The 25,162-nt window shown below is 50.7% G+C and overlaps 1 protein-coding gene across 1 annotated transcript; it reads left to right on the forward strand.

Annotated features, from left to right (window-relative positions):
• Nucleotides 1-2,562: 2,562 nt before the first annotated feature.
• On the forward strand, nucleotides 2,563-24,762 carry ZC3H12D (zinc finger CCCH-type containing 12D). The gene is made up of 5 exons (XM_057528191.1): nucleotides 2,563-2,867; nucleotides 14,399-14,538; nucleotides 19,574-19,808; nucleotides 22,814-22,920; nucleotides 24,031-24,762. The coding sequence occupies exons 1-5, from the start codon at nucleotides 2,563-2,565 to the stop codon at nucleotides 24,729-24,731; spliced, it is 1,488 nt and encodes a 495-aa protein (XP_057384174.1). The 3' UTR covers nucleotides 24,732-24,762.
• The last annotated feature ends 400 nt before the right edge of the window (nucleotides 24,763-25,162 follow it).

The raw sequence follows: 25,162 nt of genomic DNA on the forward strand, positions 1-25,162 counted from the left end.
CACAGAGTCAGAAGTCACAGAGAGTTTGCCTAAGGCGAGGAGCGTGAAGGTGCTGTTGGATTTGGCAGTTAGGATGTCACGGTGACCTTGGGGGCAGTTTTGGTGTTGCAGCAGTCAGTGGGCCAGGTGGGTGGGAGCTGACAAGTGGAGGCTGCAGCAGAGATCTCTCCATCCAGGAGGCTGGTTTACAAATGCCCTCGACCTGCCAGCCCCAGGCATTGTGAGTCCTGCTCGGGTTCCAGCACTACAGGAAGAGACCCTGCAGGAGAAGGGGCGGCCATGCTGTGAACCCAGAAGAGAGAATGTTGCAGAGGATTCCAACAGGAGACTAGGAACTGAGGGTAAAGGACCTGTAATGCTGAGAAGAGGATGAGGTGAAATGATAGATGTGTGTGGATGTGCGCTGAGCATGACGTGTAACAGGGAAAAATCGAAGACCGTCTAAATTTCCATCATTTGGCATATGGATAAGCACCATTCATTCATTCATTCATTCAACAAATATGCATTGAGATTCAGCTGTGCCAAGCACTGTTCTAAATGCTGCGGTCACGGTGGGCAGCAGAACAGGTAAACCGGCAGGGAAAGATTTCCAAAATGCCTTTTTAGTAAGAAAAGTAAGTTGCTAAACAGTAAGTCCAGAATGATACTATTTATGTGAAAACAACCTCCCTTAAACAGTATATGTGTGTACCTATTAGATATGCAAGTAAATGCATAGAAAAAACTCTAGAAGGAGACAGGAGAGACAAGTGGGATTTGGGGTATGTATGAAGAGACTTTATATCTTTTTATTTGCTATACTTCTACATCACTTCAATTTTTCACAGTCAATATATTTTCATGATTATTTCTATATTTTAAAAGGTTTTTTGAAAGATGTAGGTCTCTGTGAGTAGAAAAGAGAGAGGGACCCAGTCTGTCCAGAGTGTTCCCTTTGGCTGAGTCATCTTTTTCTTGTAAACATCTGTCAGGCTGCAGCCCACTGCCCAACACTACCCCAAAGGTGTAGGCCAGGCAGTGACGGCTGAGTGGAAACGATCAAATTTGGGTTAGGACCTTCTATTTTAGAGGTTCAGTACGATCTGAGTTAATTGCTAGGGAAAGCTGTGCCAGTGCACAGAGCTGACTTTAGGTCAGAGCGTTGTGTTTCTGGGAATAGAATTCAGCAAGGGACGTTTTCCCCTGTTTAAGCCAAGGAGCTGTATTAGTTTGCCAGGCCTGCCATGACAAAACACCACAGACTTGGTATTTATTTTATGTACGTATAACATGTATACAATCGGCCCTCCATATCCTCAAATGCAACCAATGGTGGATTCAAAATATTCGGAAAAAAATCCCAGAAATTTCCCAGACCCAGGCCCTGGAAGGCTGAGCCCCTCACCTGCTCTGGCCCTGGAGAAGCTGTCCCGCCACCTGTCCCCCTTCCTGGCCTGGTGGGGCCTGGCTGAGGCGCAAGACTGACCCACGGAGGAAGGGGGCGTCTGCACCTGCTGTTGCTTCCTCTGTCGTGGCTAAACCCCGTTCCCCCTGCACAGCTAACCAAACTCAAAGAGTTCCCAAAGCCTGAGACCTGGGCCATTCAAGCAAAACTTAAATTTCCCACGCCCTGGCAACAATTTACAGGGCCTTACATTGCATTAGGTATTATAAGTAATCTAGAGAGGCTTTAAACTACGCCGGTGGATATGCTTAGGTTGTATGCAAATACTAAGGCACGTTATATAAGGGACTTGAGCATCCACAGAGTTTGGTATCTGCGGGGGTCCTGGAGCCTGCCCCCCGCCCCCAATACCAAGGGATGACTTTATAGGTATATTTTTAAATTTTTAATTTATTATTATTATTATTACTATTATTATTATCATCACCTCCGCGCAGTTCAGGTGGCCAGAAGCCTGAGATCACAGTGTCAGTGGGGCTGGTTTCTTCTGAGGCCTCTCTCCTTAGCTGGTAGATGGCCTTTTTTCCCCTGTGCTTTCGCATGGCCTTCCCTCTGTACCCAACTGTGTCCAAATCTCCTCTTCTTATATGGACACCAGTCTTATTGGATTAGGGCCCACTCCACTGACCTCCTTTTACCTTAATCACCTCTTTAAAGACCTATCTCCAAATAGTCACATACTGAGGGGCTGGGGGATGGGCTTCCACATATGAATTTGGTGAGGGAAACAATTCAGCCATAGCAGAGCCTCAAAAACATTTCCTTGGCCTGTGCACAAATGTCCCCAGGGCTGGGTGGCCCGCTCAGCTGCTCTGGGTCCCTCTGGCCCCCTCGTGGGCACCAGGAGCGGGGTGAAGGCCTGGGAGAGCCACTAGTACAGGCACCGTGATTGCATCTCAGCCCCTCAACCACACTGAGCCACTGAGACCCCTCAGGGGACCAGGCCCCGACGTGACTTCCTGACAGAGAAGCGGGGGGGAGAGAGAGCACACATAATTCACCTCCTCTGCCCAGGAAACACCTGATGGATGCCTTTTCTCTCTAGCTCATGCCGGTAGGGCTCTGCCGGGAGGAGGCCGGCGGCAGGACCCTCGCGGGGGCCCAGCTGGCACAGCATGGAGCGCTTGAGCAAGATGGAGTTCTTCCAGAAGCTGGGCTACGGCCGGGAGGACGTGGTCAGGGTGCTGGGCAAGCTGGGCGAGGACGCCCTGGTCAACGACGTGCTGCAGGAGCTGATCCAGACGGGCAGCCGGCCCAGCGCCCACGAGGGCAGCGCCGCGCCCCTGCTCGTTCCCAGGGGCTCCTGTGGGACCCCCGACTCTGCCCAGCGCGGGCTGGGGGCGGACCCGGAAGAGGACAGAGGAGGCCCAGCCAGTTCCTTGCGACCCATAGTGATCGATGGCAGCAACGTGGCAATGAGGTAGCTTTCTTCGTCCCCTAGCTGCGGGCGGGGAGGACTGCCCCTCTTCCCGGTGGGTCGGTCCGAGGAGCTTTGGAGCCCATGGATGGGGCTTGGAATCCCCATTCCATCCCTCAGTAGCTGTGTGGCCTTCACTAAGTCAGTTAACCCCTCTGGGCCTCACTTCCTCCACCTGTAACGTTGGTCTACAACCTCCGTAGAAGGTAATTGTAAGAACTGGAGCTGCACAGAAATGCCTAGGGCAGTGCTGACACAAAGTAAGTGTTCAACAAACGGCAGCTTTTATGGTACTAACTCAGGGATAATCGGGGAGGAGCCTAGAGCTGGGCCTTGGTGAACACGGCTTCCTGTCTGGAGTCTGTCCCTGACCAGCTGTGTGACTCTGGGAAAGCCGGGGTATCTCAAGTTTCCTCCTCTGTGACCCAGGTCAAGAGAGAGCTCTTCTACTTCCCTCAAGGTTATGAGAAGCAGATGGGAAAACGTAATACTTGAACCGTGCTGGAAGCCCTCTGCTGGGGGTTGTGAGCCATGCTGGTGGCGGCCCCGCTGGTGGAGTGGCTTCCTAGCTGGGTGCGGGAGGTGTGCTTGGGGCCCCTGAGCTGCAGAGGCCGCGTTATACTGGCATATTGGCATCTCTGTGCGTTTCGGTGATGAGAGCTTCGCGCCCCGCCTCATCTTTCCTGGAGAGGCCAAGTTCAGCTGAGAGAGAAGCTCTGCAGCCTCACCCACACTCCCCACTGGGCACGGAGGAGGCTTTGACCAAACAAGCACATTATTTTACTGTTTGGCTTAGCTGCAGCCCAGCAAAGGGCAGAGCCATAGGAAGTCGGTCACTCACAACTACAAATAGACGCACGTCCCTTTCCAAAAGCTGAGCCACGGTGGATGGAGAAGAGCAGTGTTATCAGCGCCGAATGTGTCAACAGGGTATTCTTTGGCAGACAGGCCGAGTGGTTTTCCCTGAAAATTTGGGCTCCCTTTTTTTGTTTGTTTGTTTTTAAATTAAAAAAAAAAAATTATTTATTTATTATTTGGTTGCACCGGGTCTTAGTTGCAGCAGGTAGGCTCCTTAGTTGCGGCATGCATGTGGGATCTAGTTCCCTGACCAGGGATCGAACCTGGCCCCCTTTGCACTGGGGGCGTGGCGTCTCAACCACTGCGCCACCAGGGAAGTCCGTGGCTCACTTTGGATTGGGCGCTGCAGGACAGAAGTGTGGAAAGGTTAGCTCGAGATGGCCCAGGCTTGGGGGCAGTTCCAATATGCCCTGCTTGGTGTGTAGGACAAGTTCATTCAAGCGTTCATTCAAGCTTTAGCCAGCCAAGTCTCCCTGGGCTTGATTATGTCAATAGGCAATGGAGTCCTGCCTTTTCCCTGGGGCCTGGGAGCTGGTCCTTCGGTCTCTAAAGCAATCTCACACATGCTCTGTGTAGGCACCAGATAGGTGAGACTCTGAAATCCTGCTTAATTCAAGATCTCTGGGGGAGTTAAAGGGATTTTTAAGAATCCAGTAGGTTCTGAGCGTCCTAGGAAGAAAGTCTGCTGGGTTCTGAGAGGGGGCCTGGCCTCTGCCTGGTCTGGATGAGGCATCTCTTCCTCTGGACATCAGTAGAAAGATGTGGGTTACGTGTAAAGATTTTTTCGATATGGACCATTTTTAAAGTCTTTATTGAATTTGTTACAATATTGCTTCTGTTTTACGTTTTGGTTTTTTGGCTGTGAGGCATGTGAGATCTTAGCTCCCTTACCGGGGATCGAACCCGCACCCCCTGCATTGGAAGGCAAAATCTTAACCACTGGACCACCAAGGAAATCTCTGGCTTACATTTAAAGTAAGATGATATTGCTTAAATCGAAGACCTTTCCAGTCCTAAGATTATATGAGCTCTCTGATTCCAGATCAAAAGAGCAGAACGGCTGCAGGGTAAAACAACTACTTCAGGTGCTACAGGAAAGCATTCTCTCTTTGGGGACCAGACTTTTTTTTTTTTTTTTACTATTTATCTGGCTGCACTAGGTCTCAGCTGCGGCACGCAGGATCTTCGTTGCCGCGTGTGTTCTGGCGTGTGGGATCTTCTTAGCTGCGGTCTGCCACCTCCCAGTTGCGGCATGTGGGATCTAGTTCCCCGTCTAGCGATCGAAACCAGGCCCCCTGCACTAGGAGCGCAGAGTCTTAGCCGCTGGACCACCAGGGAGGCCCTAGGGACCAGACGTTTTTTAGGAATGGCTACAATAGGGTGGTGGTGGAGGATTTTCTTTTGATGAAAGTCTCTGTTGCTGCTTGGAATTCACATTTAAACCACGTCCTCTATTTGCACATGACCTAGACGTGTTCTGGGTAAATCCGTTTAGTCCCACCCGGCCCTCACCTCCTACGATTGTAATTAGTCTGTGGGTTACAAATGGAAACCATCTCTCAGGCTTATTATGAAGAATGTGTCAGAACATTAATTCTTTCAGACTTGTGCTGCCTAAAAACCACCTCAGATAACTAGGACACATGTAGTTGTGTGTGTTCTCAGGGTGTGTATGTACATATATGCACATATACACAGACATCCCCTCCCCTGCCCCCCTGCATCCCCTTAGTGGGGAACAAAAAGAGAAATTTCACAGCTTCCTGATGGTGGGACTTAATTTGTTCAAAGGCACGTCTGGGAGAGAGTTGGGGTCTGATGTTCAGCTCCACCCCCGCTCCTTCTCCTACAATAACACCTCCCGTGTCCTCCAACCAGAGTTTCAGGAGGACCCCTGACCTCAGGCTCTGCCAGATCCTCGCTTGTAAAGGATACAGTCCCTCCCAGTGTGGGACGCACCTTTAGAGGGGCCGGATGATTGAAACACAGCATGGTGTCTACGTGTTATCTGCTGACCTCAAAACTCAGTCAACCTCAGAAACATGGTTTCTGAAAACTCTCCTTCGCTGAGGTTTTGTAGTATCGCAGGCACTGCCATTCTCTGTTTCTGAAGATGCTGCTGCTTCCTGTGCTGTCTGGTCCTGGAAGGAGTGGGGAGGAGCCTGAGACAGGTGGGATGCGTGTCCTTTCTGCCCTCAGCAGGTGAGAAGCGTGTCTTCTGTTGGCAGCAGCATCCTATAGGGTGCCTGTTGCCGACTTGCCGACTGTGGCTTTGTCCCCTGGAGCCTGGGACTGTGTCTGCCTTTGCTCACAGAGAACAAGAGCCTAACTTCTCAGCCATGTTTTTTTTTCCCATTATCTTTGGGAAGTTGTGTTTCAGTGGATCTTTAAAGACCAAAAAAATCTGTATTAGTTTCTATTGCTGCTATATCAAAATTACCACACAAATATAGTGACTTAAAACAACACAAATGTATTGTCTCATAGTTCTGGAGGTCAGAAGTCTGGTCTGGGTCTCCCTGGGTTGAAATCAAGGTGTCGGCAGAGCTGTGTTCCTTTCTGGAAGCTCTAGGGGATGATATGTTTTATTGCCTTTTCCAGCTTCTGGAGACCACCTGCATTCCTTGGCTCATAGCCCCTTCCATCTTCAAAGCCAGCAGTGGCCTGAAATGATTTACAAAAAGTGGAATCTGTATACATATATTGGTTCCCTTGGGAGAAGATCCACAGCTTCCAATAGCTACTTAGAAGGTCTGTGATCCCCAAAACGTAAAGAACCACTGATGTAGAATGAGCAGTTATAGATAATGTCATGCTTTACGGGAGGGCGCTAAGCCTCTCCATTAGCACAGAGAATGTGAGAGGGGGTCATCTGTCCTTGCCTCTGACCATCTGAGTTGAGAGAGGAAAAAGCACAGGAAGGGCCTAGATGGGCTTGGCCAAGGTCAACACTGGCTCCATCAGACCCTGACCTCCATCCCTGTGCTCTGACCATGCCATCACTCTAGAAGTTTCCACGGGCTCCTCTCCCCAGAGCCTCAGAATGTGTAGCCCAAGTCTATTTGTAGTGGCTGAACCCAGTAGGCCTGGGGTGGCTGTTCTCTGGAGATCGGCAGTGAGGGTCACTGGCCAAGTGCTTTTTAAAATAAGTGGGAATGTACTTGTTCAGAGCACACATCCTGTTCAAGTCATTTCAAAAGGACCGTACCACCCAATTCCCAAAACCTCCCATCTCCTCGCTGTAACGACAAAAGGAGTCTATTTGGTTCTTACAAGCAGGAGCAATGGCTTCATTTATCATTTCCTAAGTGGTGGGTCAACTTCAATGTGAATTCTAAGTTGCAGTGGCGGGCGTGTAAATGGGGACCTGGGAAGCAGACCTCATGCTTGTCCGTAGTTTTGCTGAAATCCTTGTATTACACGTAGGAAGCTAGGGAGGTCAGAAGCAGGGGACAGAACATAGGGCTTAGAGTCCAAAGATCTGAGTTCTGACCTCTAGCCTAGGGCTGCCCAATAGAGCAGCTCCCTGTGAGGGTGGAAAGTTCTTTACCCGCATTATGGTGGTCCATATGGTGGCCGCTTGCTACGTGGGGCTGCCAAGCACTGGAAACGTGGCTCGTGTGGCAGAGGAGCTGAATTTCCAATTTTATTTCTTTTGAATTAACTTGAAGTGTAAATAGCCACATGTGGTGAGTGTCTACATAATGGACGGTACAGCTGTAGCTCCTCAGCTTACCTACTGTGTGACTTCTGCGTGAGTCACCTGACCTTTTTTAAAAAAATTTTTTTTTAATTTAATTTAATTTAATTTTTTTATACAGCAGGTTCTTATTAGTTATATGTTTTATACACATTAGTATATACATGTCAATCCCAATCTCCCAGTTCATCCCACTACCCACCCCCCACCCCACTTTCCCCCCTTGGTGTCCATACATTTGTTCTCTACATCTGTGTCTCTATTTCTGTCCTGCAAACCGGTTCATCTGTACCATTTTTCTAGGTTCCACATACATGCGTTACTATATGATATTTGTTTCTCTCTTTCTGACTTACTTCACTCTGTATGACAGTCTCTAGGTCCATCCACGTTTCTACAAATGACCCAATTTCATTCCTTTTTATGGCTGAGTAATATTCCATTGTATATATGTACCACATCTTCTTTATCCATTCGCCTGTCGATGGGCATTTAGGTTACTTCCATGACCTGGCTATTGTAAATAGAGTCACCTGACTTTTTTGAGCCCTGTTTATACAGTTAAGAGGTTGGACTGAATAATAATAATCTTATGTAGTTTTTCACCTCCAACATTCTAGGATTCAGGGTGATTATTTTATGCATGTGTGAAAGAAATAAATGCATTTTTCTTATAAAGGAATGTCTCTTCTTCTGCACAGGTTCAGAGAGAGTAAGTAACTTGCCAAAGGTCCCAGAGCAGTAAACGCCAGGCTCTGGATTCAGTGCTCTTTCCATTTCCCCAGCACCGTGTATCTTCGGGCTGCTAATTCCGAGTATCTTTGGCCTCTGAGCGGGAGACCCTGACCCCATAGACTTTTATTCCGGGGCCAGAGCCTGCCTGTGCCTCCCCAGGCACGATGAGCTCCAGACGTGCCCGCTGCAGACAGGACACGCTACACCCCTCTCCCTCACCAGGGGCCAGGATTCCCCTCCTGCAGCTGCCAGCCTGCTGGGAGCCCTCAGAAGGTCACATGTGCATTGAATGGTGGCTCTGCTTGACCAGCAGCACAGAGACGGATTTTCAGGCACAGTCCCTACACCTTCAGGGGTGTGTGCATACGTGTACGTGCATGTGTGTACGTGCAGGAGAGAGGAAGCTGTGAGCTGAGCACTGGAGTCGCTTGGCCTTAAGAAAAACGTCCAGATGGTTTTAAAAAGGTGACTTTCGTTGAAAGCATGTGACCAGCTGCACCGTGGTGTTTGGGAAGAATGTTGTTTCTCGCTGCCAACTCTTGCCAACATTTTCTTGCCTGGCAAACTCACAAATACACACACGTACTGACAAGACCAGTGGTGTATGTTCTGTAGGCAAATTTAGGAAAGGAGTGAGTTGAAGGCTTTCAGCCTGGGGAAAAACCACCCGATAATTTCACATCCTCTTACTGGCCTTGACAAGGGTTTCATTTGAGTGTTTCCTGATTTGGGGGTGTACAGGGTTTTTTGTTTGACTTGTTGTTGTTTACCTTTTTAAACTCTTAAAAACCTTAACAGAATCTGGCGTATTCTGGAGAAACAAACCTTCAGTGATGAGAGAGCTGAGGCTGGCAACAGGAGGTTTTCATCAGGCCCCTCTCAGTGGGTGTAGGGGGCACACTCCTGGGCCGGGGGTCCAGCCTGCTTCTCAGCCTCTGAATGGACTCCAGCCAACGTTGGCCTTGGCTTCCTACCTAAGTCTGCACCCATTTCTCCTTTTATGAGATGAGAGAGCACCCTCTCTCAGAGGTCACCCCCTATCTCCCCGCCGACCTGAGCTGAGGAGATCTCTTGGTGGAAGGGCTAGAAACTCCAGGTTCAGAGTGTTTGCAGTTTAACCCCAAATAAGAAACAGCGTCAATCAGTGTTGGGCCTTTACATCTCACACCCCAAAGGAATCACCGCTTGTCTTTCCTTTCGTCCCACCCCCAAACCACCGCCTCGCTCTTCATAAGACTGTCTGCTGGTTTCTGCAGAGACTTCTTGGGCAACAGTTAGTGATACAAGGGCGTTCACTTAGATTGTCAGTTAGTGTAAATGGCTACGCGCTGATGGCGGCTGCCCAGGCTGACATTCGTCAGGCAGGCAGAATTTGCCTCAGGTACCTACCCACTTCCATTACCACCTCCCTTTGTTCAAATCCTACCGCTCCTGTTTCCTTTTCCCAGGGCTTGGCGCTCAGCTCTCTGCCTGATAAACTGGTTCTCAGCGGCTGTTAATAAGCGCTATGGTCCCTCTCCCAGCTCGAGCATTTTAACAGCTGGTAATTTTTTTAGAATTTTGATTGGAGCACAGTTGATTTACAGTATTGTGGACAGGTGGTAATTTTTGCTCCGAAGGAGCTGCTGTCTGGATCCCAGGAGCAGAGACTGGAGAGGGGCAGGAATAAATGGAGATGGGAAGGAAGAGTTTGCAGCCCAAAAGATTAGGCTCTGAGATCTGCTGCGAGATCAGCGAGCCAGCACATGGCTTTGCTTTAGTTTCCTAAAGGGTGAAATGGGGCCAAGGTCACTTCCTCAAGGGCTTCTTGCAATGATTAAATTAGGCACATGTGCAAAGTGGTCAGATACACAGGACTCTGTTAAGAATGAGCTCCAAGAAGCTGGGGTGAGGTCTGCCTCGTTCACTGCTCCCCAGGCCCCAGCACAGCGCCCTGCTGACGGAGATGTTCACAGCTGGATGCTGAGCGAGTGGAGGAGAAGCCCAGGGGAAGGGGTGCCTCTGGCTAACGTACTTCCCATTTGTATGTGGGGTGTGGGCTTCCAGGGTGACTGCTGAGTTTTATTACCTGACTGAGAGCTCTGCCATCTCCTAGAAACAGAGCCCCACGTGGTGAGGAGGTGACCCCTGCTTGTGGCATCAACCCTGCCATTGCTCAGGGCTTTCTGTGGCCAGGACTAGGGCAGCCATGATGGGGTTTTGAGGTTGGTACAAAGAGACATGGCAAGGACTGAACATAGATAATCTTCACATTTCTAGAGACCAGAAGGCTCATGAGGCTGGGGTAGAGTGTGTGCAAAATGGTGGGGTAGAGTGTGTGCAAAATGGTGGACTGAATGAAAAATCCTCCATTGCAGAGAGACCAACTTAGGGGTTCTCAGGGCCAGGCCCCGACCTCCTTGTGCCTGGAATTCAGGCTGGAAGAGAGGGCACCTCTGAGGGAGAGAGGGAAGATACCGGCTGCGCTGATGGGCAGATGTACACTCCCTCCATCTTCCACTGGTCTGGGGGGTACGCATCTGTCCTTTGGAGCCTCTTGGTAGGGGGTCTGCCATCTTGGAGTCTTGTACCCGAGAGGCCGTGGGGCCAGTTTCTGCTGCATGAAGCTGATGGTGGCCCTGTTCCTCAGCTCTTCTCTTCCTGATCTCTGCACCTCCAACCGCCTCCCCTCCACCTGCGTCCAGACCCGCTGGAACCTGTCACCCCGCTCACCATTGCCCACTCACAGGAACTGGGTGCCTGATGCCTCTGATGGGTGTGTGATTTACACCCCCAACCCCGCCCCAAGTCACACACCCATCGGAGGCATCAGGGATGGAAAGCTGGCTTTTGAACAGTTAAAGACAGATAGGTGGTCAAAGAAAAGAGAGCAATCAAGAAACAAATTTTAGGGACTTCCCTGGTGGTCCAGTGGTTAAGACTCCATGCTTGCAATGCAGGGGGCCCGGGTTCTATCCCTGGTCCGGGAACTGAGATCCTGCATCCCGCATGCCACAGGGCACGCCAGAGAAACAAATTTTAAAAGAATTGTGGCAACGATATGTTTTCTTGAGAACGGACTGTGGGCAGACTTTGCTGCGGCCAGGAGATACCCGTGCTCGGGGGCGGGGTGGGAGTGTGGGTATCATCAGATGTTCACATCGCTGCTGCAATGTGCACAGAACACAGGCCTTATTTTCTATGATAGATGAAATCTCTTCGCCACCTTTTAGGTAGTGGGAAGGTGCAAACTTTACACTTGCCTGTCTGTGACAGCTCAGCGTCCTCTGTCTTCTGGAGGACTCAGGCTTCGTGTTTCCTCTCCCTTCCCCTGCTCCTCTCCCAAATGGCATCTGGAGGCTTTTGAGACCTGGTGTTGTCTGGAAGAGCAGTCTGGGACCCTCACTGGGTTCCTCTGCAGAGGAATGGGCTGGCCTGGCTTCCGGAATGGTCTACAGAGAGGGTCATTGGTCCCATTTGGCCTTTTGGGGAACCATGCTGGCTTAAAGTGCTGTCCATGCCCAGGCTGCGCGAAATCCTCCAGGCCTGGGGAAGCAAGGGATCCAGGGGTGTCGCTTCCGGTTCACCTATCCGCCACTTTCCTCCACGGTAGCCCTGCAGCCCTGCGGGAGGCTGCACCCACTGAAACCAGGATTTCCCTGAGAGGCTTGCGACAGGCCCAGGCTGTGCTGAGAGACAAGTCTTCAGCCTCCCGTTCACATCCACCGCGGGGTTTCCAGCCCTCCCGTCCCCTCGTGGCTCAGCGAGTGGGGCAGGCCTGGGGGGCAGGGTAAGCACTCTGTGAGTAGCTCCTCATTCTCCCTCCATCTCCTTGTTTTGCAACTTCTGCCAAAGGGGCTAGCTTTCCATTTCCTCTTCCTTTTTACCACAGATGGCCCCATTGATTTTTTTTTTAAATAAATTTATTTACTTATTTGTTTTCGTTTTTGTCTGTATTGGGTCTTTGTTGCTGCGCGCGAGCTATCTCTAGTTGCAGAGAGCGGGGGCTTCTCTTGTTGCAGAGCTCAAGCTCTAGGCGCACGGGCTTCAGTAGTTGTGGCACGTGGGCTCAGTAGTTGTGGCTCACGGGCTCTAGAGCACAGGCTCAGTAGTTGTGGTACACGGGCTTAGTTGCTCCGCGGTATGTGGGATCTTCCCGAGCCAGGGATCAAACCTGTGTCACCTGCATTGGCAGGTGGCTTCTTTTATTTTCTGTGGGTTTTTTTACTATTACCCTTTTTATTAAATACTCTTCTAAAAAAATCCTAGTCTAACTAAAAATACTGAATTAGAAATAAGGGGTATTAACTGTAGGAAAAGAAGATATAAAAGTAGTATTATTGCTGTAATAATTAAAACAATGTATTACTTGAGAACAAAAACCACAAACCATTGGAGAAGAAATGCCCCAGAAATAGACCTTTGACTACATAAGAAAGTAATATAAGATGAAGAAAGGGCCACCAGTCAATGGGAAAGAAATTGGGTTATTCAATCAATTGTGTACAGAAACCAACTATCTACTTTGAAAGAAAAAAATTGCTTAGAGCTGCATGTTACATTCTACCACAAAACAAATTCTAAAATACTAAGAAGATAAATATGAAAAACAGTCATAAAACTAAAGAAAACAAAGTTGATTATCATATCCTTGAATCAGTAATAATGTTCTAAACTTAGTTAAAAAAAAAGGAAACTGCAAAGAAAAAGATTGGTACACTTAAATATGTAAAAATCTGAAACTTCTGCATATCAAGAATTGTAAAATTACATGTCCAACAAAACTAGAAAAAACATTGGCAATAATATGACAAAAGCTTAATATCATTAATAGGTAAATGTTTTTACAAGTAAAAGAAAAAACAGACATCCCCAAAGATATGCAATAGAAAAATAAGCAAAGAACATGAATAGAAAATTCACAGAGAAAAAACAATAGCTAATGAACATATTTTTTTTAACGTTCAATCTCATCAGTAATCAAAAAATGCAAATTAAAGCAAAATTTCATTATTTGCCAATAAAATTACCAAACTGTTGAAATGACGCAGTACTCTAATATACCACTGGTGGGAATGTGAGTTGGTACAATCTCTCCATAAGATAATTTAGCAATATGTATCAACACCCTTAATAAAAGTTTATTTAATATTTCCACTTAGAGGTCACCAAGGCTCCTCCCAACTCACCATGTGTCCACGACCAAACTCAGGATCTTTTTCTCTAAATCCTGTCTTCCTCCCAAACGGTCTGTCTCAGGGAGCCCTCCATCCCCTTATACAAGTCAGAAGCCTCCTCAATGCCTTTTTCCCTATCACCCCTGTACCCAGTCAATCACTGCATTCTGGAGATACTACCTTCTAACTATCTCTCAAGTTCACCTACTCTTCACCACCACCAGCTGGGTCCAGGTCACCATCAGGTTTTGCTTTGATGACTACAACTGCTTCTTAACTGGTGTCCCCCCTACTCTGGATCCTTCCAACTTATTGTCCTCTGTGCTGCTAAGTTGAACTCTGAAACATACATCAGATCACATCTCATCACATCACATATACCCCCAGTCTTAAAATCCTAAAATCCTTCTATGGCTTCTCATTCTTCTTAGGAGCTAGACAGATCTTCTAGCTCCTAAGACCCTGCCTGGTCTTTTTTTTTTTTTTAATATTTATTTATTCTCTTTATGTATTTGGCTGCTCTGGCTCTTAATTGCAGCATGCGAGATCTTCGTTGCGACATGTGGGATCCTTAGTTGCAACATGTGGGATCCAGTTCCCTGACTAGGGATCGAACCTGGGCCCCCTGCATTGGGAGCATGGAGTCTTAGCCACTGGACCACCAGGGAAGTCCCCCTGCCTGGTCTTGAGCCTCCTCTCACACTACTCTTTCCTTCCTGCCTCCATTGATGGATGATTACAGTGGAATTTGTGGGGCACATTGGCCTCCTTACTTGGACTTGCAAAGACCAATATCACATTGACAACCCTCTCTTGATCCATATTAGCTTCAGTTAATAAGAGGATCTTGTCCATTAATCCTTGGAATGCACTCCCCTTGGAGCCCGAGACCCTCCACATATTATCACAAGCTAATTGGTTCCAATTAAGGGATATATTTTGTGCAAAGAATGACCTATTTTCAAAATGCAGATTTGCCTGATTCCCTTTGATTATGAGACTATGATCCAGGCTATTCCCAGGAAAAATCACTCTTGAGGAACCCTTCCTGTTCCTCTGCAGATGTCTTTGTTTTCTCATTGTAGTCATGGAAATAAAGAAGCCTTCTCTTGCCGGGGAATCCAGCTGGCTGTGGACTGGTTCAGGGACAGAGGACACACCTACATCAAAGTTTTTGTCCCCTCCTGGAGGAAAGAACCACCAAGATCTGATACCCCGATTAGAGGTATGCTGGAGCAGGTACATTCTCAAGAGGTACTGTACACCTTTCCTCCATAGTACTCCTGAAAATTACAGTCAATTATCTGCTTACCTTTGTTTGATAATGTCTGTCTTCCTCACTGGACTATGAGCTCCATGAAAGCACTGACTATGAGTGTTCCCTGCCAGAGCCCTGTCACCTAGCGTAACAGCTGGCATATAGCAGGTGCCCAATAAATAGCTGTTGATAGATAAATGAACAAAGTATTTAGTCTTTTAGTGTGAAAGATTAAGTTCCAAAAATAATAGTATCTTATAACTTTTAACACTCTGCAGAAAGATTGGGTCTGCATCCCACCCCTAGTAGAATACAGGAACTGAAAGAGGCATCCATTCGGTCCAGTGATATTTATTAACTGAATATCTAGTTCAATCTCTTCATTTAAAACAAAAACAAAGGAAACCGAGATGCAGGGAATTCTTTATTTTTAATTCTTATATCAGCTAGGAATATTTTCAGCTACAAATAATAGAACAGGTGGTTTAAATAAACAGGGGTTTTTGTTTGTTTGACTTTCTTATAAGAAGAAGTCACATGCTGAGCCATTGTTGGTATCATCTCAGCCAAGTCAGCAATGTTGGGGCCAACCTCTTCGTGATCCTGGCAGGTTTCATTGACTTTTTTCTTCCAGCCTTTTAACCAAAAGTTGTTGGGTTTTTTTTCAGTTCTATCAGTGGTTACCAATTGCTTCTTCTTCTCTTTCTGATTCTATTTTTTAAGTAAAACGCTATTCTTTTTTTTTTTTTTTTTCACTTAAATATAGCATTTATTGAGCACTTACTATTTGTCAGTCCCTCTGCTCAGCATCTGCATTCATTATTTCACTTAAGAATTTTTCTCTTGTGATGAGAACTTTTAAGATCTATTCCCTTAGTAACTTTCAAAAATATATTATTATTTTAATAGCTAACCCTAAGTTGAGTTCTTACTGTGAACAGTAAGAACTGTAAAACGCTATTCTTGTTTTACAGATACGGTATCTTCTTGACTATTCCTATACTAATACAGACTTTTAAAAAGTTCTCTGAAGTTCCATGAATCATATTTATTTTTTTCTGGGGTCAGTTCTCTGTGTTCATCTCTCTCCTTCTCTCTCTTTGTGCTGTTAAATCTTCTTCTCAAAAGTCTGGTGATCCTTTGCTTGTCAGTGTTTACTTGTGAACAAAGAACCAGATAGGTTAAATACATACCTGTGCAGTTGCCATGGGCTTCCTCTCCTGGTATTTGGATCTTTCCCTAAAAGGGAGGGCTGACCATTGCATGTGCTGAGCAGGAGAGGTCACTTCAGCACACCCTGCGCAGAGCAGGCAGGCAGGCAGCTGGACGCCTCTGCCCACCACACGTTCCAGTGCCACGAGGATGATGGTTTTACTTTAGGAGGTCAAAGGCCACATGGGAACCTCCTCCTTCCTAGTTATATCTTCACTTCCCATACAGTGATAGGGACCGGAAAGGGTGGGTGCAGCTGCCCCATGGTAGCCCTTCAGTTAATAATCCGACTTCTGCTGACTCGCCACTCCTGCTGGAGAGCGCTGGGACTTTGCAGGGAACGGCTCCACCTCCTCTTCAGCCTCCATGCACATTCTGGGCTGTGGTTCCCTTTGTACTGTAGGATCAATATGATCCTAGCTGCTTTCTTGCATTTTTTTTTTTTTTGCCACGTGGCATGTGGGATCTTAGTTCACCGACCAGGGATCAAACCCGAACCCCCTGCATTCGAAGCATGGAGTCTTAACCACTGGACCGCCAGGGAAGTCTCTGATCCTACCTGCTTTCTGTCTTCCTAAAATTTGTCAAAATCCTGGGTTTGCTGCTGTCCCCAAGCCCATTTTTAATGTGTTTATGGATTCCCTACCCCTTCTGTACTGCTTCCCTTCTCTTTCAATGGGATTATGAGAAGGAGGGGGGATGAGAAGGAGGGGGGTTCATCATGGACCAGTTGTCCCAGATTATTCTTTATGGTCTGAACATGGAGAATGGTGGCTTTCAACAGCTGTGCAATATTGTGCAATATATATTGTGCGATACATAATGGGTAAAGAGTAGGGAATTCACTTTGGGGTAGGGAAGAATTTTTAAACAAGCCACAACAAATGCAGAGAGACAGCAGAAAGAGTCATAAATTTGCCTACATTACAATAAAAGCTTCCGTTCATTAACGGATACCACAAAAATAAGAAAACGGAAAGACAAGCCTCAACCTGGGAGAGGCCATATATCACATATCCCTGATGAAGGATTCCTGTTGGAATTTATAGGGAACTTATCCAAATTAATAAGACCAAGGCAAGGGACAAATATATAGAAAAATGTGCTAAGGCATGAATAGGCCTTTGACAGAAGAGAAAACACAAATGGCCAATAAACATATGAAGAGATGCTCAGTTGTATTAGTAACCAGAGAAATGCAAAATAAAATCACAGCAAGAGGCCACTTTACACCCACCAGATTGGGAAAAATTTAAAAACCTGCAAATGCCAAGTGCTGGCAAGGTTGCCTTAGACGCTGTGTTGGGTAGTAACTTGATATAACTACTTTGGAAAATAATGCAGCACTACCTTGTAAAGTGCCTTTCCCTACAACTCAGCACTATCACTCCTTAAGACAGACCCTAGGGAAACCCTTGTCCTTCTGTACCAGGAGACTTCTGTGCAAAACTGACAGTCATGACATGGCCAAACCTCACGCACACAATGTTCAACGAGGAAAGAATTTGCCCAAGAATATGTGCAAGATGATTCCATTTGTGTAAAGTCTGGAGGCTCATAATCACATTGGAAATTGTCCTTTTGAAGGGTATATATATATGCATTTAAAAAAATAAAAGCAAGGGAATTATAAACACAAAGTTCTCAAAATTGGGTTATCTTAAAGGGAGTGGAGGGAGATGCAAACTTCGAGGGGCAATGGGGACTTCAAAGCATGGGCCGTGTTCTGTTTCTCAAAGGGAGTGCTGCACACATGGTATTTAACTAATGAATTATAATTTTAAATTGAAGTATAATTGACTTACAGTATTGTATAAATTTCAGATGTACAACATAGTGATTCTATTGCAGGAAAAATGGGGCACAAGAGGATAGTCATGTCCCAGGTCTTGAATGAGTCCCTGGGACAGACTACCAAGTGAGGGTCCTTGGCTTTGGGCAGGAAAGAATTCTAGAGTGAACCATAGTAAAGTGAAAGCAGGTTTATTTAGAGAGCTACACACTCCATAGACAGAGTGTCGGCCATCTCAGAGGGTGAGAGCCGGCCCTGCAATATGGAGTGGTTAGTTTTCATGGGCTGGGCTAACGAGTGGGAGGAATATTCTGTCTTGGAGAAGGGGCAGGGGTTTCTAGGAATTGGGGCACCCCTACTTTTTGGCCTTTTATGGTTAGCCTTGGAACTGTCATGGTGCCTGTCATAGTGTCATTTAGCTAATGCATTACAATAAAGGTATAATGAGGCTCAAGGTCTAGGGAAGTCTAATCTTCTGCCATCTTGCGCCTAGTAGGTTCTAACCAGTTTTTGTCGTATCCTGTTCTTCTTAATGGTTGTGTCATTCTTTCAATGGTTGTGCCCTGCCCCCTTCCTTCCTGTCTCAATTCGATATTTTTATACATGACAAAATGATCACCACACACACAGCATTTTAAAAAAATGATTCTTTGTACCATACATGCATTATGCACTTTTTTTTTTTTTTTTAAATTTTTGGCTGTGTTGGGTCTTCGTTTCTGTGCGAGGGCTTTCTCTAGTTGTGGCAAGCGGGGGCCACTCTTCATCGCGGTGCGTGGGCCTCTCACTATCGCGGCCTCTCTTGTTGCGGAGCATAGGCTCCGGGCCTAGCCGCTCCGCGGCATGTGGGATCTTCCCGGACCGGGGCACGAACCCGTGTCTCCTGCATTGGCAGGTGGATTCCCAACCACTGCGCCACCAGGGAAGCCCAGCATTATGCACTTTTAAAAAGTCTGGGAACCATGTCATATAGGAAAGGACTGAGACATGAGGGACAAATATGCTAATAATCTTCCACATGTGGAGTAACTGTTTCCTGCGGAAGGGAATTCTTTTGTCTCCAAAGGCAAAACTACGATCAAAGAGTAGGCCATCCAGGGATGCAGATTTTAGCTCCTGTTAAGAGACCCTGTAACGTCTGCAGCTCCCGGGACACACTCCCTCCTCCCAGGCTTCTTGGGGGCTCGCCCCACAGGCGCCGGTCCAGTCGCCCCACAGATGCTGTGAAGCAGGCGTAGGAGTCATCTTCCTCATCTTATAAGTGCGAAACCTGATGTTCGGAGAGGGGTGAAAAACCCGAGAGCTGGAGCTAAGACCGGAATGCAGGCTGCAGATTCCTAATCCCGGCCTCTCTGCGTGACATTCTTGTGTCCCTCAGAGCTGTCAGTTGTGGGCTGCTCCGTCCTGAAGGTGTCCCAGCAGACTCCTGTGTCCTGGGAGGGGGGCAGTGGTTCTCCGCTAAGGGCCCCGGCGGCACTCTTCCAGGTGGATGCAGGGCTCCTAGTAATTCCTAAGTGCTGGGATTCTAGTTAAAACAGGGCTGTCTTTCTCCAGAAGAAGGCCTCTGTGTCTACCGTGGTAGGGGCACGGGGCAGGTAACCATCACAAGGACAAGAGCTGTAGCTTCACTCTTCCTTCCAAAGTGTGTCTCCCTGGCTGGGCACCATCCTCGCGACTCCTGTCATGACGCAGGCAGGACAGAAGCCAAGAGCCCACTTGACCTCAGGCTGCTGGCAAATTCCTCCTGAGACCACCCTGCTCTTCGCCTGCTGGGCTGGGCCGTAGGGGAGAGGGGGAGGGGGGAGGGGGGAGGGGTGTAGGGGAAGGGGGAGTAGGGGGAGGGAGGCGTAGCGGGGGGGACGGGGACGGGTGGGAGGGGCGCGCTGACCAGAGAGGAGCCCTGAGCAGCCGGGGCTGCCTCGGATCCTAGGATGGCTCTGGGGGTGGAGAGTCCGTGCGAGAAAGCGCCTCATGCGGTCCCCGCCCTGCGGCCCCCAGAGCAGCACGTGCTGGAGGAGCTGGAGAGGCAGGCGGTGCTGGTGTACACGCCGTCCCGCAAGGTGAGCGGCAAGCGCGTGGTCTGCTACGACGACCGCTACATCGTGAAGGTGGCCTACGAGCAGGACGGGGTCATCGTCTCCAACGACAACTACCGCGACCTGCAGAGCGAGAACCCCGAGTGGAAGTGGTTCATCGAGCAGAGGCTGCTCATGTTCTCCTTCGTCAATGACCGGTGCGTGTGGCCCGCGGGGTCCCGGGGTGGGTAGGGGGCGGGGTGGTGACGGGGCCCCGCGGGGCTTAGTCACGGGCTCAGAGCCCCCCAGCCCCGGGCCGCCCGCGCCCCTTCCCCACCGCACATCCCTCTGTTGGCCCTCTCTGTCTCCTCTCTTTCGTGACCAGATTTCCCCCACGGGGCTGTTTTGTCCCAACTGCCGTGTGACCTTTCTGTTCCCACGCCCACATCCAGCTGAGCCAGCACCCAGCTGCCTGACCAGTGGGCCAGGCATGGCCTTGGGGGGACCTTTCTTTTGTTTTTATTTTTGAAGAATTTAACATTTCAAATAAGAGCGCTGGAACTGTCATCATGGGGTGAACCTGAACTTTGTGGCACTCCCTTTCACTTATTTTATGCTTCTGTCTGTTTTTTTTCAAAGTTTTGAATGACGGATGGGAGTGGGCGACATCACCTTTTCTTTGGGGCTGTAAAGATCTTGGAACTGTCTCTGTCTTAATACATCTTGGTTGACACTCTCAAGAGAATCTGGTTGGTTCATCTGTCCCCTAGGGTGTTTCTCCTGGGTCAGGTCCCCCCTGGACCAACCAGCTACAGTGGAAGGAGGACGAAGTCAGGGTCACAAAGCACAGACCAGTTAGCAGGTGCTGGGTGAGGGAGGAGCTAGACGGAGCTGAGGTGGGGAGGACGCGATGGCTGGTCCACTGCAGGCGTCCTCAGGCATGCTGAAGAGCCTGGCAAGGTGGGCATGGTCACAGGGTGGGACAAGATGGGGAGGGCACAGCAGGCTGGGACATCACTCCCATTCCAATTTCCGTTCCAGGCATGATAGCTCGGTCCTCATTCTGGGCTCTCTCACTGGCTTTTAGGAATGCGGTTTGGGACACGCTCCCCAACTCCGTGAGGGCGGGGACTGTATGTGTCTTATCTGCCACAGCTCCAGCCAGCCTGGCGCTTTAAAGGCACCCAATGACTAGTTGTAGGTTACTGAGTGAGTGAGTGTAAATGGCTGCAGCCCTGGGGTAGGGAAGATGGGGAGAGAGAGGCCACGTGGCCGCTCTATCAGGCCACCTGCACACGGCGGACCAGCTCCTGACCCTGGAGCCTGCGGGGCTGTGTGTGTGGTGGAAAGAGCTACCACGCACACAGAAGCAGTAGATGAGGTTTCAAACTGAGGTTCTGCCATTTACTGGCTGTGTGTGGAGAGGAAAGCTCTCAACCTCGCTGGGCTGAATGTCCTTCACCTTGAATAACCTGCCCTTGGATTAGTCACACTTACCTCTGAGATGGTCGTGAGGACCAGAGAGGACTGTACCCCTAGAGGTAGCGGTTATCCTCAGGCCAGGCCAGGACATGTGCCTCCGGGGGCTACTGCTGCCCCCACTACCCCTTGGCCCACAGGCAAGGAGGCAGAGGCACCCTCCTAAGCCCCAGGGCGCATGGTCACAGCAGCTACCCCGCAGCATCCCCCATGGTCATTTCCACACTCGCAAGGCTGGTGGCTCCCTGTCTCTGGCTCGGGCGCGGGGGAATCTGGCAAGGCTGGTACCATTGGATCCAGAGAATCCTCACTGAGGTCTGATGGATCATGGCCGCCTCTGACCTGGTGACAGCCTGGGGTCCAGGCCAAGTCCTCCTGACACACTGGCCTCTGCTCAGGGCCTGCCCGAAGGTCCCCCGACTGCCAGAGGGCAGAGCCTGCCGCCTGCCTGTGGGCAAGGACGCTCGCCCCGTGCCCAGGGCACGTCCATAGGGGCCTCTTGGCCCAGCTCCCGGCTGTGAGGCCCGGGAAAGAGCAGGAGGTGAAGCCTTTGGGAACTTTTAATAACTGCAGTGGGTGGTTCCCCAGATTCTTGGTCGGGGCCCAACTCTGCGAAGCCGGCTGCGTAGCTGGGATCGGAGCCACGGAGGCTACGCGGGACCAGGGATCACCCAGCTCGGGCCGGCCTGGTGGATGTGGTCTGCACAGTGGGACCCCAGCGTGACCCTTCACGTTAAGGGGGGAAACCAGCCCATAAAAACAAGCCCCCGATTAGAATCCACCCCCTCTCTAAACAATCCCCGATTAGAACCTTTGTATGACCTGGAAGTGCCTCCTGGGAACAAAAGTATTCATATGAAAAGTGGATTGTGCTGAAGGAGGGAGTTTTTCTTCTGAGGAATGTTGTTTTCCCTTTTGAGCTGCAGGCATCGAGGATGCATTCCCTTCCTCCTCAGACCAATGCCAGGGAAGGGAAGGGGCAGGCGGGCGGCAGGGTGGTGTCAGAGAGTGACAAAGTGACCCCGCCCATGGTTTGCGGAGGAGGGTGGAGCCTGCGTTAACCCCGGGGGGCTGCGTGTGCCGCCGCACCTGCGTGCAGGCTGCACCCGGATCCGCTTCTTCGCTGACCCACCAGCTGGCGGTTTGAACTCTTGTTAATTTTCATCCCCAACCTGAGAGGCCCAGAGCTGTGGGGCAACACAGGAGAAATGGAGCTCCCAGGACCAGAGAGCGCCCCCCCCGGGCCCCCCGGAGGTCTCCAGCCTTCTGTTGAGGACATTGGAATGCAGCTTAGAGTCACTTTCAGACTAGGTCCCAGGGGAGACCTAGTGCAATTATGCTTCAACTTTAGTGGATAAAAATGACCTGGGAAGTTGTTAAAATGCAGATTCCTGAACAACTTGAGGTTCTGATTAAGCAGGTCTGGTGTGAAGCCCGGAGCCTGCATGTTTCCAGGAGTTGCTAAGTGATTCTGGCATTGCTGACTCAGCAGGAGAAAAACTTGGACAAGGCCCAGGGGCTGCTGTCCTGGGATCTGTCAGTGCTGTGCTCTGTGCGGGTCAGTGTGGAGGAAGGTTGTGCTGCCCTACACACTGTGACAACCCCTGGGTGGGAGAAAGAGTCCTGGACGGAGAGAGTCCTGGTGCTGCCCTTCCCTTCCCAGGCGGCTCGGCTCACTCCCCGCACAGGGCCAGCGGCGAGTCTCTGTGGGCCTTGCAGTCACTCCCCTGTGCTTGTTTTCCAGGTTCATGCCTCCTGATGACCCCCTGGGCCGTCGGGGACCCACCCTGAGCAACTTCCTGAGCAGGAAGCCAAAGCCTCCAGAGCCGTCCTGGCAACACTGCCCCTATGGTGGGTAGCGCCCCACGCCTAGTGGGCCCTGTTCAGGTCAGAAGCGCTGGCTGGGTTCTAGCCCGGGTTCTGCCCTTAATCAGCTGTGTGACCCTGGGGAGGTAACTTAACCTCTCTGGATGGCAGTTTCCTGACAGGGTTATTGTAATGATGAACTGCCATCCTGGACCCCTGTTGCATGCGGTTTGTGAGGGCTGGATGCAGGGGTCACACACAGCAAAGCCACATCCAGGGAGCAGGGATGCTGTGTGCACCCCACGCTCTCCTTTCTCAGCCCCTCCCCTGGCACCTTGTGCCCACATCTTGCCCCACAGTCTTACCTAAACCCCTACCTACCCTTAGGGACTTTGGTTGGTGCTATCCATTAAGAATTAAGGATTCTATCCCAGAGCCCTCCAGGGACACCAGCCTTCTAGCCAGCTCTTTCACTAGCTTGCTTTGGGCAAGTTATTTAAGGTCCCCAGGCCTCGTTTATTGTGCCTATAGAAGTTTAAGATGCCGTAAGTGATATTCAGAGTCATTTCTTGTTAGAATTAAGGTGATCACACACACATTCAGGTGGCCCATCCTGCTCCCTTCCACTCTCAGAAGGGCCCTGGTTTGGATGATAAATTATTTGATCACCTCTGTTAAAACAGTCTGTAAGGGGAGGGCAATGATTAGCACAAGGGATGTGGACAATGGGGGAAACTGAGTCAGCACTGGAGGCACAATCCTATGTCATGAGCACCCACTCCCAACCCCCCGCCACTAGGTTGGCCCGATCCACAGCGTCTCTGGGGAAGTGGATTGGTCTCAGTCCCTGGTCATGGGAACTTCCAGACAACACTCCCCCTGCGCTGGGTGGGTAACACTGGGGTACCGTGTCCAGTGGAAAATACCACGAGGAGTAGGGTGCTGCACCCTCATTCGTCCTGTCTGCGCCCCAGGGCACTTCTCCCCACCTCGTCCCGCCCCAAACCTGACAAGTCTGCAGCAGGCCCGGGGGCCTTCCCGGAGGAATCTCCAACGAGAAAGGCCACGCGGGGCGGGCACTGCCCGGACCACACCGGGCCTCCCCACCCAAGATCTCTCACCAGGAGCCCTCTCCCCCCTGCCCGCCCCTTCTAGGCAAGAAATGCACCTACGGCATCAAGTGCAAGTTCTACCACCCGGAGAGGCCGCACCACGCGCAGCTGGCTGTGGCCGATGAGCTCCGCGCGCAGACGCTGGCCTGGCGGGGCGCGGGCGGCGAGGAGGCGCAGCGGGGGAGCGCGCGGGCGGCCGACGTGGCGACTCTCGGAGGCGGCTTCTCGAGGCTCGTCCTCAGCGACGACCCGGGGCCCCTGCGGGCGCCCCCTCGGGGCCCCGGCTGCGGCCGCGCGCCCAGGCCGCTCTGTCCCGACTGGGTGGTGCCCGGCCCCTCGCCGTCCCCGCCAGCACCGCCCGGCCTCCAGAGCCCCCGGAGCCCGCCGGGCCTACAGGGTGGGTACCGCCCCGGCGCCCCGCAGAGTGACCGGCGCCCCCCGCGCCGGCAGCCCGCCGACCCGTGGGCCCTTCCTCCAGGGGCCGGCTGGCTCCCGGGCCGCTCAGCCTGGGTGGGGTCGCGTTGGGATGAAGACGCCCCCGGGGGGGCTTTGGGGTCCGTGCCCCAGGCTGCCGGCCCCGAGGCGGACTCGCGCGCCAGGGCGCGCACCGTGCTCTGCAGCACCTTCCCGCCCCACCACGTGGACAGCGTCATGGCCCTGTTCCCCGAGCTCTCCGACATCGCCAGGCTCGTGCTCCTCATCCAGAGATTCCAAAGGTCCGGGGCGCCCGTGGGGAAGCCCTGAGGAGCTCGTCGAGGCCACCGCATGAGATGTCCCTGTCTTGCCTTGCGACCCCACCGGGCTGGTGGCCGTGGTCAGCCTGCACCTGGGCTGGCCCACCCTGTGGAGCCCCCTTTCCTTTAAAGATGGTCCGTCCCCTGGAGGAGGCCAGCTTCCTCACCCTCTGCGGTGCCCACAGTGGCACTTGGTGACCTTCCCTGACCACACAGGGGCTGCTGCTGGAGGTCCATGTTCTGCAGAATAAGGTTGCCTTCCGTAGAGGGAGTGATTTCTCGTGCCTGAAGACTACAAAGGCCCACCAGGGCTCCAAGGGTTCGTCCAGAACACTCCATGGCTGTTTTGGTCCAGCTGCGACTGGGGGCCACAAGTGAGTCCCAAGATCAATTTAGTGGGTGACACCCGAAATAGAGTGGAAGAGAGACACACGCCACATA

Source organism: Balaenoptera acutorostrata, chromosome 14, assembly GCF_949987535.1.
Source record: "Balaenoptera acutorostrata chromosome 14, mBalAcu1.1, whole genome shotgun sequence".
Classification (NCBI taxonomy): domain Eukaryota; kingdom Metazoa; phylum Chordata; class Mammalia; order Artiodactyla; family Balaenopteridae; genus Balaenoptera; species Balaenoptera acutorostrata.